Raw genomic sequence first — 18836 nt, 5'->3', positions numbered from 1 at the left:
AAACCCCTCAGTTCATCCCCACTCCTCTTAATCTTTTTGCCTCGCCTCAGTCATTCTGTCCCATTCATTCATTTCCTTACTTCTCGATTCACCTCCATGCCGTTCGATTTTCCACTGCTGTTATCTCCATTCACTATTTAGATTTACTCCTTGCCCATTCAACCCTGCACCTCACCTGTTATTCTCACCTCTTCATTCATGATTCTGTTTCAACCCTCCACACCAATGCTCCCCATTCTTCTCCTCGCTTCCTCTTTCATTTCCATTCTATCACTTCATTCACGTGCTCTCCTATACTTCTGTTTCCCCCCTTCTCTTCTCTCCTTTCCATTCATAGCCTTCCTCTCCCCTCCACATCGTATCATGCCTCTCCTCCAATATTGGGCAATTTTTCCCAATTTCCAGGCCGTACAGCAGAGAACTAAGTGAAGTGACTGACACAAAATCCTGGAGCTGGATGTGGTCAAAATAACAGTAAGGCAAATAGCTTTCATTGCTGTAAACCTGTAAATTGGAAAATACTGCAACCAGTGATCGTACATGCACAGTGAAATGCATAAATCAAGAACGTAGAAACATAGAAACTAGGAGCAAGAGTAGGCCATTTGGCCCTTCAAGTCTTCTCCGCTATTCAATATGATCATGGACGGATTCTCCAGCCGTGTGTTTCTTGATGGCGGGAGATGCCGCGCTGTTCACTTGGGATTCCCTGCTCCCGCTGCTGTCAATGGGATTTCCCATTGAAGCTACCCCATTCTGCCGGGGAATCCCACTGACATCTCTGCGGGAGTGCGCTGTCGGTAGGAACAGAGAATCTTGCCGCCAGCGAACGGCTGGAGAATTCTGGCACGTTGCTGATCCTCTATCTCAATGCCATATTTCCACTTTCTTTCCATACCCCTTGATGCCATTAAAATCTTTTAAAAATGATCGATCTCTTTCTTGAATACATTCAGTGACTTGGCCTCCTCCCCGTATCCTGAGACTGTGTCTCCTGTTTAGACTCCCCAACCAGGGAAAACATCCTCCCTGCATAAAGTCTGTCCAGCCCTAATAGTACTTTATAGTAAGAAGTCTTACAACACCAGGTTAAAGTCCCAACAGGTTTGTTTCAAATCACTAGCTTTCGGAGCACTGTTCTTTCCTCAGGTGATGGAGAGGTAGGTTCCAGAAACATTTATATAGACAATAGACAAAGTCAAAGATGCAGGACAATACTTTGAATGCGAGCATTTGCAGGTAATTAAGTCTTTACAGAGCCAGAGGGGTAAAAAGGTGTGAATTGTCTCAAGCCAGGACAGTTGGTAGGGTTTCGCAAGCCCAGGCCAGATGGTGGGGAGTGAATGTAATGTGACATGAATCCAAGGTCCCGGTTGAGGCCGTACTCATGTGTGCGGAACTTGGCTATATATTTCTTCTCTGCGATTCTGCGTTGTTGCGCGTCCTGAAGGCCACCTTGGAGAACGCTTACCCAATGATCAAAGGCTGAATGCCCTCAACTGCATTCAGAGGCTGAATGCCCTCAAAGTGTTCCCCGACTGGAAGGGAACATTCCTGCCTGGTGATTGTCGCGCGCTGACCGTTCATCCGTTGTTGCAGCGTCTGCATGGTCTCGCTAATGTACCACGCTTTGGGACATCCTTTCCTGTAGCCTATGAGGTAGACAACATTGGCCGAATCGCACGAGTATGTACCACGTACCTGGTGGGTGGTGTTCTCACGTGTAATGGTGGTGAGAACACCACCCACCAGCTACGCAGTACATACCCGTGCGACTCGGCCAACGTTGTCTACCTCATAGGCTACAGGAAGTGATGTCCCGAAGTGTGGTACATTGGCAAGACCATGCAGATGCTGCAACAATGGATGAATGGACGTGGAGCGACAATCGCCAAGTTCCGCACACATGAGTACGGCCTCAACCGGGATTCATGTTGCATTACATTCACTCCCCACCATCTGGCCTGGTCTTGTGAAATCCTAACAACTGTCCTGGCTTGAGACAATTCACACCTCTTTAACCTGGGGTTATCCCTCTCTGGCTCTGTAAAGACTTAATTGCTTGCAAATGCTCGCATTCAAAATATTACCTTGCCTCTTTGACTTTGTCTATATAAATGTTTCTGGAACCTACCTCTCCATCACCTGAGGAAGGAACAGTGCTCCGAAAGCTAGTGATTTGAAACAAACCTGTTGGACTATAACCTGGTGTGCTCACCCCAGTCCAACGCCGGCATCTCCACAGTATTTTATAGGTTTCAAGTTGCTGTCTGTGCTGCCCTGCTCCTCTAGATGCTGCATGATAATGTCACCTTGCTGAAAACCTCACCATTAAAGTACATTGAATTGCGGGTCTTATTTGATGCACACACTCTTAAGTACCCCCGAAAATAATTAGCGTTTGCCCATTCCAGTGCAAGTACCCATTTAATGGTTTGACAAGTCTTAAAAATTACCAAGCAACCCCACTGGCACACAGGTCCCTGATGTCTGTAGAGGGCAAAATTATTTTTGGTTGAGAGGAACTTCTCATTTGAAAGCCAATAAAACGTCTATGGGCAATGGTGTGTGTTGGCTCCTGAACTTTTGACTTACCTTTTGACTCGGAGGTTGTTCTCTATTGTGTGAGCTATTGGGTCTTCACTATTCTCTTCTTCAGGTCAAATTCCAGCAGAGATCATTTTTATCTGAGTTGGTCTTAATTTCCCATCAATATATCAGTTTATAGGGAACACAATCTGTTTCCTTTTACATGGATATGTTACACTTTAGTTGTGTTTTTAATAATACCAATTGAGACAATTGCATTGCAATAATTACTTTTACAAGGTTCTTTGATTCATTGTGTTTTCTACTATGTTTGCTTTGTGCTTTCTCTTATTATAAAACGGAAAGTATTCCTCTCACAGCAGATTGCTTATATAAATTTTGATTCTGGTGCTCATTCAATGTTGGACAAGTATGATATGTAATAAATGGAGACAGCCAAGCTAATAAAGAGATCCAGTAAAAGTCTGTGCTGTCAAAGCTTACAAATATGGGTCTATGAAAAGATGTGGGTTATCTGGGAATGGTAATGGATGACGAAATGAGCTGTGCTTGGGAATGGGTGGGATATGGAACCATGGGTGGGATATGGAACTATGAAGAAATGAGAGGTACCTGGGAATGGGTGGGTTACAGAACTATGAAGAAATTTGCGGTACCTGGAAATGGGTGGGATATGGAATTATGAAGGGGGTAATCTGATTCTTCTTTTGTTCTTTTTATTCAGGAGTCTGAGGCATTGGCCTCTTCCCCTGACAGAATATTTAAAGTGGTGTTTGTTGGGAACTCCGGTGTTGGAAAGAGCTCTTTTATCCATCGATTCTGCTATGACCGATTTCTCACAGAAATTAATGCCACAATTGGTAAAAATGGAACTTCTAACTGTGTACCTTAATAAAAAAAAACTTGCCTTGTCTTTTCTGTTGTGAAAGGGTGAACTGTACTGGAGTATCATTCCAACAGCTGTCCTACCAAAGTGGCCATTCTTCATCCTAATCCTAGATCCCACTTAATCAACACTAACACCGCAGTTCAAAATTGAGGGAATGCTGCACTGTGAAAGGAACCATCTTTCAGATAAGATAATAATCCAATACCCCTTTTGCCCTCTCAAGAAGCCAAAAGGATACCGCAGCACTATTCAAGGAAGAGCAGGGAGGTTACCCCTGGGGTTCGGCCGAGTGTCTATCCCTCAACCAACAAATAAAACAGACTATCTGGTCAGTTACTTCACTCACTTTTGTGTGACCTTGCTATGTGAAAATTGGCTGCCATGTTTTCTACTTACTTCAAAAAGGATTTAATTTGCTCTGAGGTCATGAAAGGCACTTGTATCAACGAAAGTCTTTCTTTCTCGACTTTATTTGCCTTTAGGCTATTTTACTTGTGTCACAGTTAAGTCTCATTCTGTCCTCATGAAATGCTCTCAAGAGATAAGCATTTTCCAGCTAAATAATCATGAGTGGTGCCCCAGCACCACAATACTGCTGGACAAATGCTTAATGCACTTGTCTAAAATTCATCCACCTTATATATACTCTTTATAATCTTTATTGTCACAAGTAGACTTACATTAACACTGCAATGAAGTTACTGTGAAAAGCCCCTAGTCGCCACATTCTGGCGCCTGTTCGGGTACACTGAGGGAGAATTCAGAATGTCCAAATTACCTAACAGCACGTCTTTCAGGACTTGTGGGAGGAAACAGGAGCACCCGGAGGAAACCCACGCAGACACGGGGAGACTCCGCACAGACAGTATCCCAAGACGGGAATCGAACCTGGGACCTTGGCGCAGTGAAGCCATAGTGCTAACCACAATGCTACCGTGCTGCTGTCCTCTGTGTATTATTGGACGTCTTCCAAATAAGTAATAGAGAGGAATTTTCGATGACTGTGTTGTGCACTTCAGGGCCTAGCTATTTTGTCAGTTTTGTTCTTGCTGTGGCTGCAGTAATCAGCTCTTTTTGTGAGCATGAACAATTAGCTGACTTGGTGCAAACTCAAGACCTTTATGTACCCTGTATAATACTGGGCAGTGTAGTCACCAAAGAGACATTGAGAAGCTTAATTTCAGAGCTTTAAGAATAAAAATTATTCATGACAGGTGCATAAATTAAAGGGGGTGACAGCTGTGGCTGAGTGGTAGTAAGTTATGGGTTCAAGATCTACTCCAGAAACCTGGGCACAAAACCTAGGTTGATACTCCATAGTTGATACCCCAATGCAATTCTGAAGATGTGCTGCAGCATCAAAATAATAATAATCTTATTGTCACAAGTAGGCTTACGTTAACACTGCAATGAAGTTACTGTGAAAATCTGCTAGTCGCCACATTCCGGCGCCTGTTCGGGTACACTGAGGGAGCATTCAGAATGTCCAAATTACCTAACAGCATGTCTTTCAGGACTTGTGGGAAGAAACTGGAGCACCCGGAGGAAATCCATGCAGACACGGGGAGAACATGCAGACTATGCACGGACAGTAACCTAAGCAGGGAATCGAAACTGAGACCCTGGTGCTGTGAAGCAACAGTGCTAACCAAAGTGCCACCTGTTGATGAGACCTTGGGTGGTATTCCCTGGTTCAGAGAGTAAGAGTAGCGAATCAGGGCCGCTGGTGCTAGGAGTGTCCCCAAGGTGGTATTCATATATCTTTGCCGTGCTAAATTATGCATAGTGGCAAACAAACCGCTTTCTCTCCACTTACTGGTTCTGGCCACCATTTTGAATGGGCACCCCCAGCCTAGCGTTCAGAGACAAGCCCCCACCCCACAAAGCAACTGCTGACCCCCCATACTGACAAGGGGAGTACCCCCAACCCCTCATCAAGGAGCAGCAAACTTCCCCCGCCCCCCCTCCACCACAGAAAAATGGCTCACCCTCGCCAACACCATGCACGCATGAGGGTGACCTGACTTTAGCCTGGCACGCTGGATCCTGGGGGTGAGGGGGGTGCAGCCCATTGCTCATGTCCCCATTCGCCTCTGCCAGGCAACAGAGGGAGGGTTGAACCCGGGATCCTCCCCAGGGATGGGGGTCCCATGTCTGGACTGCTTCTTCCAGTCCTGGCCAACCTGAAGATCACTCTTGGCATGGTAATCTGAGGCATCCCTCTGTTCAAAATCATCATCCTGCTGCTTTTTGAAGTGTCAGACCCTTTCTAGAAAGCCCACAATTGAAAAACCTTGAAATCCCCTGAGATCCTTTGGAATGCTAAGCATTCACTCAATTTCACAGTGCAGTACCTTTAACTAGCTCTTGATTGACAGCTTAATGGCTTGAACACAGCAGGCAGGAGGTTTGTTTCTTTACCTTTCTCTTTATGCTGGAATGCATCTGAAATGCCCAGCATTGATCTTAACCTCAGTGTTTATAAACAATCTTGTTCTGATTGACAGCTGCTGGCCAATTCAAAAACACTTAAGTGCTTTCACGTCCTCTTTTCTAACTGCATTAATGTTAAGGCTAGCTAATGCTTTCTAAGAAGGCTCTGACACGTCAAAAAATAGCAGTTATATAAGTATAGGGCTGATTGTGCAGACGTGAGGAAAGGGAAAGTCTTCTGGCTTGAATCTTCACTGAACTGTCTGACCTACTCATCAGCTGTCAGGCAGAGCAGTTCAGAATGAGGAGGGATTTCAGAGTTTGAACAGGACAGACCAGGATGAAGGTCTTGAACAGAGGGCTGAGATCAGCATGATCTTCAAGTTTCCCAGAGTTGGAAAGGGCAGTTAAGACACAGGCCGCATCCCTGGGGAGGGTCCCGGGGTCAACCCCTTACTTACCCATTGCCTGAGCCCACCCAACCCCGAGGGCCCTTGGAGCCTGGCAGTGCCAGAGGGGCACATGAACAATGTGCCATACCCCTTGACCCTCCTCCAGGTCCCTTTTGGCAGGACAGCGCTTATCAATACTTGCACCATAGCCCGCCGGGTGGAGTTCCCGTTGGGGGTTTTGAGCACTATGGGGGTGGAGTGAGGACGGGGGTGGAAATTCAGGCTTCCAGCTCGTTAATTGATTTCAAATGAATGCATATGAGCTGTTTACACGTTCCTGATGGTACTGGGCGGGAAGCCTGCTATGGCTGGTGTGGCAGGACCAAAGACTAGGGACGAGTCTGTCGCCTGGTGACAATCCCAATTTTGGCCGGATGCGGAATTCTCCACCCGATTGGCATTCTTTGGGCTGGATTCTCCGTTCAGGAGATTAAGTCCCCATGGCGGCGTGAAAACGGTAGTGTTTTACGCCAGGAAAACTGGCGCAAAACGGGAGATTCCTTGTTCCGGGGGAGGGGTGGGGGCTAGCAGCCAGGCAGCGTAGAGCTCCCAGCTCTTGTTGCCGATATGGCCTGGAGAGTTTCCGGGTCCGTGGCTGCACATGCGCACGGTGGTAGATTCCGCTCATGGACCCGGCCTGTGTAATAGTCCCCCCACCCCCCCTTCGGCCGGCTCGCGTGCCCCGGATTGCCCCACCACAGTGCCCCCAGCCCCGAATATGCCCCCCCTGCCCGCGGATCGGCCCTCCCCCGCTTGCGGCAGCGCTGGACTGAGTCTGCAGCTGCCATGCTGAGTTCTCGACGGGTGAGACCATGAGAGACCCAAGCCGTCGGGAACTCGGCCGGTCGGGGATGGAGCATCGCAGCCAACGTTCAGCCAACGTTCGGAGGCCATGGATACGGCGTGTGGCATACACTCTGAGTATGCCGCTTTTCAGGGGGCAGAGCATCGCAAAAGCAACGCCACCCCCGAATTCGGCGTCATCAGGGAATCTCCGCCCTGTTGCTGAACGCGATTTCGGCATCGGGGATTGGAGAATCCAGCCTCTGATCTTAGCAGTGGGGAGCGCAAAATCCCTTCCCTTAAATCAATCTTTCATCTGCCTTCTCACGTGAATATAAAAGATCCTGACACTATTTTAAATAATAACCTTAACTATTGTCACAAGTAGACTTACATTAACACTGCAATGATGTTACTGTGAAAATCCCCTAGTCGCCACATTCCGGCGCCTGTTCGGGTACACAGAGGGAGAATTCAGAATGTCCAATTTACCTAACAAGCACGTCTTTCAGGACTTGTGGGAGGAAACTGGAGCACCTTGGGGAAACCCACGCAGACACGGGGACAATGTGCAGACTCCGCACAGACAGTGACCCAAGCAGGGAATGGAATCTGGGACCCTAGTGCTGTGAAGCATCCGTGATAGCCACTGTGCTACCATGCCGCCCAAAGAAGTATCCTCTCGGTCAGGAATGATGGTCTTTGGCAAGTTGAAAGGTTCCACCAAGATGAAGAGTAAGGGTATTTTTCCTAGTGTCCTGGCCAATATTTGCCGCTCCATTGTTATGTATGCTTAATGTCATAGTTCATATGATTTAGAGGTATAGCTTTTTAGTTCTACAAACTAAATTGTGAATGTAATTTCATTGGGGGAAAAAACCCTGGTGGATATCTAGAGGCTGGATATCCACACATACTTAATGTAATTACAATTCAAAAGATAATTGATGTGACTGGATGAAGTCAGAGTAAAAGGATGAAAGTCATAAAATAGCTATTGGTCTTGCTTAGCTAAAGAACTGGAGACATGACGTCTGCAGTTATTCCAATAGAATATATAAATTATTCATATGGTTTCCCAAAATAAAAGACAGTTTTGTAATGAAAAGGTCGTTAATTTTACCTGAAAACATTCCGTGTATGTCAGATTGCCATGAAGATGGTTGGAGCTTACAGAGATTCTTCATTTTGAAGTAGGTCTGTGTTGTGCGAGTTAGAATATAGCCAGCAGACAAGACTGGTTAATGTTTGGAAAAGTGACAGCTAAGAGCCTGCGCCAATTTTGGGTCTTATGTAGCTTGCAGCACCTTGTAAGTTGAGAGATAAAACCAGATCCACACCTGAAGTAGAGTAAATACTAGACCTATTGCCCATGACACCTGTGACTCAGAACTGGGATTCAGACAAAGTTGGAAAGGTGAAAAATGACTGGAGGATTTGTTAAGCTAGAAGCTAAAGGAAGAAATCTCCAATAATCCTCCCAGTTAACCTTGCTGCAGTTGGAGTTGTGGAAGTAATCAGCTTGGTTGCAGTTTGAAACCATAACAACGAGCTATTCGAAATCAAGGTTCTGATGTTTGAAACCACTGCACAGAAGTTGCAGGAAGGCCTAAGCTGGAGCTGTGGGGTCCCTTAGCCAAAAGATAAAGGAATGATCCCCATGAAATCCTGTACTTTGATAAATAGCCAGAACATTGAAGAAAAATCAGCGTGAATTTGGGAGAGTTGTGATTTATTTTTTGAATTGGTAGAGGAAAGGTTAATGAATTTTAAATATTTTATAAGATAAGGTGAGATGAGAGTGACTGCCCTTGGCATATATATTTGACTAAATGTGGCAATAAGGAGCCCTAGCAAAACTGAAGTCAATGGGAATTGAAGGGAAAACTCTCCACTGGTTGGAGTCAGTCAGACCGAACTCAAAGGAAAATTGTTGTGGTGGTTGGAGGTCAATCATCTCAGTCCCAGGACATCAGTGCTGGAGTTCCTCAGGGCAGAGTCCTACGTCCAACTATCTTCAGCTGCTTCAATGAAAATGAAATGAAATGAAAATGAAAATCGCTTATTGTCACAAGTAGGTTTCAAATGAAGTTACTGTGAAAAGCCCCTAGTCGCCACATTCCAGCGTCTGTTCGGGGAGGCTGGTACTGGAATTGAACCGTGCTGCTGGCCTGCCGTGGTCTGCTTTAAAAGCCAGCTATTTAGCCCTGTGCTTAACCAGCCCCTGACATTCAATAACATTCCCTCCATCATAAGTTCAGAAGTGGGGATGTTTGCTGATAATTGCATGTTGTTCAGCACCATTTGCGGCTCCACAAATACAGAAGCAGTCCATTTCCATATGCAGCAAGATCTGCACAATATTCAGGCTCGGGCTGATAAATGGCAAGTAACATATATGCCACACAAAGGCAATGGCAATTGTAACCATCTCTCTTTGGCATTCAATGGCATTAGCGCGGTTGAATCCCCCTCCATCAACATTGTGGGGTTAGCATTGATTAGAAACTGAAATGGACCAGCCACATAAATACTGTGGCTACATGAGGTGAGCTTATATTGGGCAAGGTTTAACGGGAAAAGAAGTCGAGTTTTGGCCATGTTTAGCGGGGCGTTTCACCGCACTTGCAGTGCCGAGAACGGCCCCACTGTCAAATGATCCTCTTTTTTTCTCGTGTCGTTTGGAATGTCCCGTCGAGGCCACATTTGCCTGCATTTCCTGCGCTCAGTTTGTCAGTCCAGGAAGAGATCAGGGCTCCATTTTAAAATGCCACCCCGATCTCAACCCCCCCCCTTACTGTGGCTTCATTATTTCCCAATGCCCCAACTTACTTTTTGGGGGACCTTGAGCCCCTCTCAGCCCACCCCTTAAAGGCAAGGCACCTCCGGACCCGATCGGCGGCATGGGCAACCTGCCACCCGAGTACCTTGGCACTGCCAGCCTGGCACCCTGGCAGTGACAAGATGACAGTGGGATTGCCAGGGTACCACACTACCCAGAGGCTGACCACCAGGGGGCCTCCAATGGTCTTGGAGACCCCCAAGATGCTGTTATGTCTGGTCCATGTTTGTGTGGGACAGTGCTAAACGTTGCCATGGTGAGGTCTCCCAGGCACGGGCGGTCGATCTCGGGCCTTGGGACACTCCAGTGCAGACATATGAAAATTAGGCTTACTGCTCACTTAAATATACAAATCTGGATACTGCCTAGTGAGGACGAGATTCAAATCGCAACATTTTGTTAGATCTCACGAGGCATCCCAAGCTTTGCAAATCCAGCGAGAGGCCTCTCGTGAGATTTAATGGCCTTGTTGCGTCCCATGTCGGACGCAACGAGGCTCATCTCTGCAGCTGGAAGGCTGGGTTGAGGGTCATACAAGTGCAGAACAGTGCACAATGAAGAGATTACATATTGACAATCAACACTCTTGTTTGAACTGTTTGAGAGTTAGATAAATTACATACCCCCTCTACTCCCATTATGGCCCTGCTCGGCAAAACGTTTCCCCTTCATTTAGTGCCCTAGGTTGCATTAGGAACTGTTAGGTTGATTAATTGAGCGGCACAATAGTAAAAGTGGTTAGCACTGTTACTTCACAACGGCAGGGTCCCAGGTTGATTCCCAGCTTAGGTGACTGTGTGGAGTCTGCACGTTCTCCCCATGTCTGCGTGGGTTTCCTCCGGGTGCTCCAGTTTCCTCCTACAAGTCCTGAAACACATGTTGCTAGGTGAATTGGACATTCTGAATTCTCCCTCTGTGTACCCGAACAGGTGCCAGAGTGTGGTGACTAGGGGATTTACACAGTAACTTCATTGCAGTGTTAATGTAAGCCTACTCGTGACACTAATAAAGATTATTATTATTGAAGGGCTCAAACTGCCTTGTCACTTTGCGATGCAGTACATTACTGAGCATGAGCTCAGGTTTTGCTTCATGTAAACTGGTGTTCGAGGGGATAGCTCTTGGTTTATCTTAACTATGGTTTCACCACCGGTTGGAATTCTTCTGCGATTATATTTTTCTGTTAGTATTCTGTCAACTGACCGTGTGGCTGTTCTCTTTCTTTAACTCGGAAGCTGAGAATTCAGTAGGGAAACTTAATGAATACTTAATGCAGGCTGACACACGGGACTGACTTTTCATTTTCATGGTGGTAAACAGGAGCCTGAACTGTCTCTGTGCCCTGAACCCAGCCCTGGGGCAACAGTCACTCCCAGATCAGGGTGTTCCTTTAATTGACGCGGAGAAAGTTTCTCTGTTGAATTCTCGGCGGCAACTAGTCTCTCAAAGCTGAAGGACCTATCAGGGCCTTCCAAATTGAGAGGAGCAGATGTCTGCAGTGAATCGTAAGTGATGTGTTTTCCTATGTTATAAATGCAACAGCAAGGGATCTATCTGCTTCAACTTTTTAATTGAACACTCTCGGCACTGTGCCTTCAAAGCTTTCCTGTGCAGTCACCACGCCGTGACTCTACTCTCCTACGCTGGGGCTTCATTGTGGACTGACCAAAACATCAAGGGTCATTTCACACCATGTGGCACGATCTAAGACTGGTCACCATGTTGCACTTGTATTAATCTTGCTGCTAGGTTGAGCACCTTGTGATTCAGAAGGAGCCACTGCTGTACACCATGTCATGGTTTTTACAATAGTATCAAGGCCATTGTGTATAAATTGCCAGCTCCAGTCCTCAAAAAGTAATTCTATGAATAGGAAATATTTAAGTATTTGAAAAATGCGAACAATGCCACACAAATGCATATTTCTTATTTGAGTGTCATATTTAGGCATCCTGTTTTAATAAATGGCTCCATCAAATTAATAAAAATAAATTTGCCATGGATGTTTCAATCAGTACATAAAAGAGCATCGAAGAGTTTTGACTTGTCAGTGCCTCCATCATTTTATATCATCTATCTCTCCTTTTATGTCTGCCTGAGGAATAAAGTTTGGATTATTGAAATGACCAGACAATAGTGGGAGTGATTAAAAGGGGAACCAAACGTAGTGTCTCGTTTTGGGGGCATTCAGCAATGGGTTTCTTGGCACTGCAGTGCCGAAAATGACCCTGCACCGCCAAGAACAACCCCACTATCAAATGGGATTCTTTTGTTTTGGTATCAACGAGGAACACACTGCTGAGGCTGCACTTACCTTTGTCAGCACGGGACCAGATTGGGAGGACTATTTTTAAATGCCGTCCCGATCTCATGAACCCCTCCCCCCCAACGTATTGTTAGGGGGTCCTCGAGTCCCCTCATCCCACCTCATAAGGATAGGACACACCCGGGCTTATCCTTGGCACAGGGAACCTACCAACTGGGCACCGCCAGCCTGGCATGCTGGCAGCATTCTTCCAGTCTTGCAGTGCCACCCGGATACCCTGACAGTGTCCAGGTGGCAGTGGCAGGGTGACACACTGCCCAGAGCCCAATGACCCAGGGGCCTCCGATGGCCTGGTTGACCCCCCTCAGGTAATGTTACGCCTGGCCCACGTTTGTGGGACCAGTACAAACGGCACAACGGTGAGGTTTCCCAGGTATGGCCGTTCAATTCCTGGCCTTGGGAAACTCTGGTGCAGACATATTTCAGTGAGCCTAACTGCGCACTTAAATATGCAAATCTGGAACACGCCCAGTGAGGATTAGATCCAGATCAAGAGATCTAACAAGATCTCGCGAGGCGTCCTGTGAGATTTAATGGCCTCGTCGCACTACCGAGTCGGGCGTGATGAAGCCATTCAATCCCGCCCATCATTTCTCTAGAGATTAACAGTGTGCCAAAATCGTTTTTTCTGTGCCATTCTTTTCAATGCATTTTTTTCTTTCTATTTTTAGGCATCGATTTCCAAGTGAAGAGTTTGATCGTAGACAAAACGCGTGTGGCATTACAGCTTTGGGACACTGCTGGGCAAGAAAGGTAACTGAGCCCCAACACCCTGAGCTCTGACTATCGTTTCACTTATAGGGAAAATATTCAAACACAACTAGCTTTATGATTTAACTTGACTGATTTAAAAGCAAAAACAGATTTAAATGGCAACAAATTTGCGGGATCTCATATTTTCCCATAAGAGTCGGGGGCAGGTAGAAGGTTGAGATAGAGTTTGTTGCAAAACTTGGTTAGTACAGTTTCAAATATAAACAAGAGAAACAAAAAGCCCAGAAGGGCAAAAGAAAGAGAATAATGGAAAGGCAACAGAGAACACCACTTGCACAAAGGGTTTTATACCTGCCTGTTTTTGGTCCCGCCCCTTCTCTGCCCCCCTATTGGCTTACAAATTCTGAATTGTGGCTTATGATTGCCGCTCCATACCAGCATTCACACTTGTATCAAACTTACTGGCTGTGCATACATTGTCACATCTGTGGTTTGGATTCTGAAAGCTGATGAGTTCCCACAGTATATTTTCCCAGACTCAACATTTTAAACTGAGTTTTAATATTTCCCCACAGTCCCCTCCCCCCTTTGATTCTTCTAAAAATTAAAAGAAAATGAATTAATAAAAGCAAACAAACATAAAATAGTGGTAAGGGAACACATTCACAGATGTCTTTGATGGTCCCTTTGTTTAAGGACAGCCTTCAACACTAGAATGGACAAGGTGATCTGCTTTTACAATCCTTTATAGGAAGCTCACTTATTGGCAAGAGGGGATGCCAGGTAGTCTTGAGAGGCATGCCCTTAGGAGGGGCTTTGGTTAATTGTTTACAGCAGCACTTAATAAGCATAAAAACACAACACAGAATAATAATAATAATTAAGAATAAGATCAAGCCTTGAACTAATGAAGTTCCCATAGAGCCCAGCTATCCAGTTGCACAACTCCACCGCGGATGACGGTTGTTTGAGTTTCTCTACCTCTTTTTGGATGTGCTCCACCAAATTAGTAATTTCCTCTGAGCTGTCCGGGATGTAGGTGCAGAACTCTGCCCCTATCAAAGCACAAGTTCCTCCCTTTTCAGAAAGAACATAGTCAAGAGCCATTTGTTTCTGCAGGGCCATGGTATGAATGGCTACCATTTCTGCATTTATTTTAATTAGGGCTTCAAAGGTATCATTGCTCAACTTTTCCAGGAGAGATGCCATGTTAATGGACTCCCTTGCCAGCTTAGCGGTCCCATAAAAAGGGACCAGGATGGAGAAGAATCTTTCCATCTCCGTGATGGTGTGCCTCATCCGAGATCCTGAGGGAGAGAGAATGACGAATAAAGGGAACAACATACCCTAAATAACAAGATCCCACCCAAAAGCTTGGTAGCCAGGGATAGGCCCTCTGGCCACAGATAAAGGAAGTACCATTAAAAGAGGCGAAGAGGGCCACAGTCTCAGAATATGAGCGCTTGGAGAAGTTGCTGCCGCTGGTGAGATTGTAAAGACCTGCCAATAGGGAGACATCTTCAACCTCCCTTAGTGATAGTTTGCTTTTGTGATGTAGCACATTTCTCTACCTTGCTCATGTCAAAATAGTGAACACAATTACTGTGTCCTACCTCTCGCCTCTCCTAACTGATTGCTAATTAGGTATATGGATCCTCTCTGACTCGAGGTGCTGCGAAGTTTGATATATGGCGCCTATGGCTCGGATTGTGAGTAGGGTGTTACCACCCCAAGAAAGCGGTCAAAAGATAACCAACTGACTGCCATGTTTCAATGTTACCTGTTACGTTGATTAGGTAAGTATCCCTTGCAAATGTGGTCGCCCCCCACCCCCCTCATCGGAGGAGAATGAGCAGGAGATGTTCTGGAAGATATACCATTCAGCCATCTCAAGAGAATGCCTCCCTTAGGTTAGATGGGAATGCAAGTACATACCCATCAGCTGGAGAGATGTAAAGGAAGGTGTTGACATTTAACTCCTTGGGAACCTGTTTGGGCACGGCCTTGCTGATATGGCTGGTCAAGGGAAAGCAAGGAATGCAAAAACTTAAAAGGCACACAACTGGTGGAGCAATATGGTTAAATGTAAGTTTTAATGTGAGATGCGTGAATCCAAGCTTTCTTCCCTTGGACTTTAGCAGCTGCTTGGGTGGTCAGTAGCACTTGATAGGGTCCTTCCCACTTGGCATCCAGAGGTTCTTTAAGTATTTTCTTCAGATAAACCCAAACTCCAGGGACGATAAAGAGTCTTCCGTTGGTGGATCTCCCCAGAGTGCCGATTCCTGTTGAGAAGCAGAACTAATAGCATTTGTTAGAATCTGACAATATTCTAATAAGACATCACTCATCAAGTGACAATCGGCTTTTCGCAAATGAATGGTTCCTGGCAGAGACGTGGGTCTCCCTGTTATGATTTCAAACGGTCTTAGACCGTAGTTCCATTCGGAGTTGCCCTAATTGGCACAGGACAATTGGTAGTGCCTGGGGCCACGGCATTCCTTCCTGATGATGTTTCAGAGTTCTGTTCATTCGTTCCACTTGCCCTGAAGATTGTGGGTGATGAGGACAATGTAAGTCCCAGGTAATGTTTAGTAATCTATAGACTTCTTGGCAGACAGCACCTATAAAGTGGTTTCCCTGGTCAGAGTCAATGCTGGTCGTGACTCCCCATTGGGGAATGTAATCCTGAAAAGGACCTTGGCCATATGATTGGCTGTGGCCTTTCCTTTTTTTTAAAAATTGTTTTTATTAAAACTTTTTTCAACCAGAATTTTTACATAACAGAAAAATAAACGAAAAATATTTAACAAAACTAGGTGGCTGTTATTATACAAAATGCAAATATACATTAGATAATTCCCCCCACCAGAGCCCCCCCCCCCAGTTGCTGCTGCTGCTGACATTTTGCCGCTCCCCTAGAAAGTCAAGGAAAGGTTGCCACCGCCTGGAGAACCCCAGCAAGGACCCTCTCAAGGCAAACTTTATTCGCTCCAGGCTGAGAAACCCAGCCATATCACGAACCCAGGTCTCCACGCTCGGGGGTTTTTGAGTCCCTCCACATGAACAAGATCCGTCTCCGGGCTACCAGGGAGGCAAAGGCCAACACCTCGGCCTCTTTCGCTTCCTGCACTCACGGATTCTCTGACACCCCAAATATCGCTATTGTTGGACTCGACTTCACCCGTTTATCCAAAATCCTGGACATAGCCCTCGCAAAGCACTGCCAGAATTCTTTAAGTGCCAGGCATGCCCAAAACATTTGGGCATGGTTCGCTGGACTCCCTGCACATCTCGCGCACCTGTCCTCCACCCCAGAGAACTTATTCATTCACGCCGTCATCATGTGAACCCGGTGCACCACCTTAAACTGAATTAAACTGAGCCTGGCACATGATGAGGAATTTACCCTGCCCAGGGCATCAGCCCACAGGCCCTCACCTAGCTCCTCTTTCCACTTGCCCTTCAGCTCCTCCACTGAGGCTTCCTCCGCCTCCTGCAGCTTTACATGTCCGACACCTTCCCCTCTCCTACCCAGATGCCAGACACTACCCTGTCCTGTATCCTTCGAGGGGGTAGCAGCGGAAATGTACCCACCTGTTCTTAGAGAAAGTCTCGGACCTGGAGGTATCTGAAAGCATTTCGCGGGGGCAGGCCGAACTTCTCCCCCAGCGCCTTCAAGCTCGGGAAAGTCCCCTCTATAAACAGGTTTCCCATCCTTCTAATGCCTGCACTAGACCAGCCTTGAAACCCCCCGTCTATCTTGCCCGGAGCAAATCTATGGTTGTTCCGTATCGGGGTGCAAACTGAGGCCCCCTCCTACTTCCTGTGCCTCCTCCACTGATCCCAGACCCTCAGTGCCGCCATCACCACCGGGCCTGTGGTATATCGTGCCGGCGAGAATGGCAGCGGTGCCGTTACTAGTGCCCATAGGCTGGTACCTTTGCATGATGCCGCCTCTAGCCGCCCCCATGCCGACCCCTCCTCCATTACCGATTCTCTAATCATGGCCACATTAGCCGCCCAATAGTAGCTACAGAAGTTCGGCAGTGCCTACCCTTCCCCCCCCCCCCCCCCCCCCCCCCCGGGCTACGCTCCAAGAACAGTCTTTTGACTCGCGGGGTCTTGTTTGCCCACACAAATCACGTGATAATCCTGTTCACCCGCTTGAAGAAGGATTTCGGGATGGAAATGGGGAGGCACTGAAAAACTAACAGGAATCTGGGAAGAACCGTCATCTTCAAAGTCTGCACTCTTCCCGCTAGGGAAAGTGGGAGCATGTCCCACCTTTTAAAGTCTCCCTCCATCTGCTCGACAAGCCGAGATAAATTGAGCCTGTGAAGGGCATCCCAGTTCATAGCCACCTGTATACCTAAATATCGAAAGCTCCTCTCCACCATCTTGAGCGGAGCTCCCCCAGTCTCTTCTCCTGACCCCTAGCGTGGATTACAAACAGCTCACTTTTCCCCATGTTCAACTTGTACCCCGAGAAGCTCCCAAAGTCCCCCAGGATCCACATGACCTCCCCCATCCCCTCTAGCGGGTCCAAAATGTACTACAACAGATCATCTGCATAGAGGGAGACCTGGTGCTCCTCCTCCCCTCCCCCCCCGAACCAGCCCCCTCCAGTTCCTCAAAGCCCTCAGCGCTATGGCCAACGGCTCAGTTGCCAGGGCAAATAGTAACGAGGACAGGGGGCACCAGGGGCCTGATACAGGAGCTTGACCCACCCTATGAATCCCTCCCTGAATGCAAACCTACCTAACACTTCCCACAGGTACTCCCACTCCACCCTGTCAAAGGTTTTCTCTGCATCCATTGCAGCCACTACTTCTGCATCCCCTCCCTCCGAGGGCATCATAATAATATTCAGGAGCCTCCTCACATCTGTGTTCAGTTGCCTGCCCTTGACGAAACCCATCTGGTCCTCCTCGATTACTCCCGGGACGCAGTCCTCTATTCTGGAGCCAGAATTTTTGCCAGCAATTTGGCATCTACATTCAGGAGCGATATCGGCCTGTCGGACCCACATTGAAGCGGATCCTTCTCAATCTTCAAAATGAGCGAGATCAATGCCTGCGACATTGTCGTGGGGAGGGTTCCTCTCTCCTTTGCCTCGTTAAAGGTTCTTAGCTGAAGCGGGCTCAGTAGCTCCGAGAACGTCTTCTAAAATTCTACAGGGAAGCCGTCCGGACCCGGGGCCTTGCCCGACTGCATACTTGCCAGTCCCTTAACTATCTCCTCCAACTCCATCGGGGCCCCCAGTCCCTCCACCCGATCCTCGTCCACCTTTGGGAACCTCAATCGATCCATAAATTGCTTCATCCCTTCCCCACACCTCGGGGGTTCTGACTCGTACAGTTTCCCATAAAACTCCTTGAAGACTTCATTGATCCTCTCTGGGCTCAACACCTTATTTACTTCCTTATCCCTCACTCCCCCAATCTCCCTGGCAGCCTCTCTCCTGCGAAGCTGGTGCGCCAGCATCCTACTTGCTTTCTCCCCATACTCGTAGACTGCCCCTTTCACTTTCCTCAACTGTGCCTCCGCCTTCCCCGTGGTCAGCAAATCGAACTCCACCTGTAATCTCCGGCGCTCCTTTAGCAGCCCCCCCTCGGGGGCCTCCGCGTACTTCCTGTCTACCCTAAGCATCTCTCCCACCAGCCTCTCCCTCTTCTCTCTGTGGGACCTAATAGAGATTAACTCCCCTCTGATGACCGCCTTCATAGCCTCCCAAACCACTGCTGCTGTTACCTCCCCTGTGTCATTCGTTATCACATAGTTCTGAATGCTCCTCCTTATCTGCCACACACCTCTTCATCCGCCAGCAGCCCCACATCCAGTCTCCAG

The 18836-nt window shown here is 47.3% G+C and overlaps 1 protein-coding gene across 1 annotated transcript in view; it reads left to right on the top strand.

Annotated features, from left to right (window-relative positions):
- cracr2b (calcium release activated channel regulator 2B) overlaps window positions 1-18836 on the top strand; it is a 327922-nt gene that overhangs the window by 294362 nt on the left and 14724 nt on the right. Inside the window, exons 13-14 of the mRNA XM_072518906.1 lie at window positions 3275-3410; window positions 12947-13028. Of these exons, the coding sequence (XP_072375007.1) occupies window positions 3275-3410; window positions 12947-13028 (218 nt within the window). The remainder of the gene's footprint in view (window positions 1-3274; window positions 3411-12946; window positions 13029-18836) is intronic.

Source organism: Scyliorhinus torazame, chromosome 10 (genome assembly GCF_047496885.1).
Source record: "Scyliorhinus torazame isolate Kashiwa2021f chromosome 10, sScyTor2.1, whole genome shotgun sequence".
NCBI lineage: Eukaryota > Metazoa > Chordata > Chondrichthyes > Carcharhiniformes > Scyliorhinidae > Scyliorhinus > Scyliorhinus torazame.
Note: the sequence above shows the minus strand (reverse complement) of the source record. Positions and strands in the feature narration are given on the sequence as shown.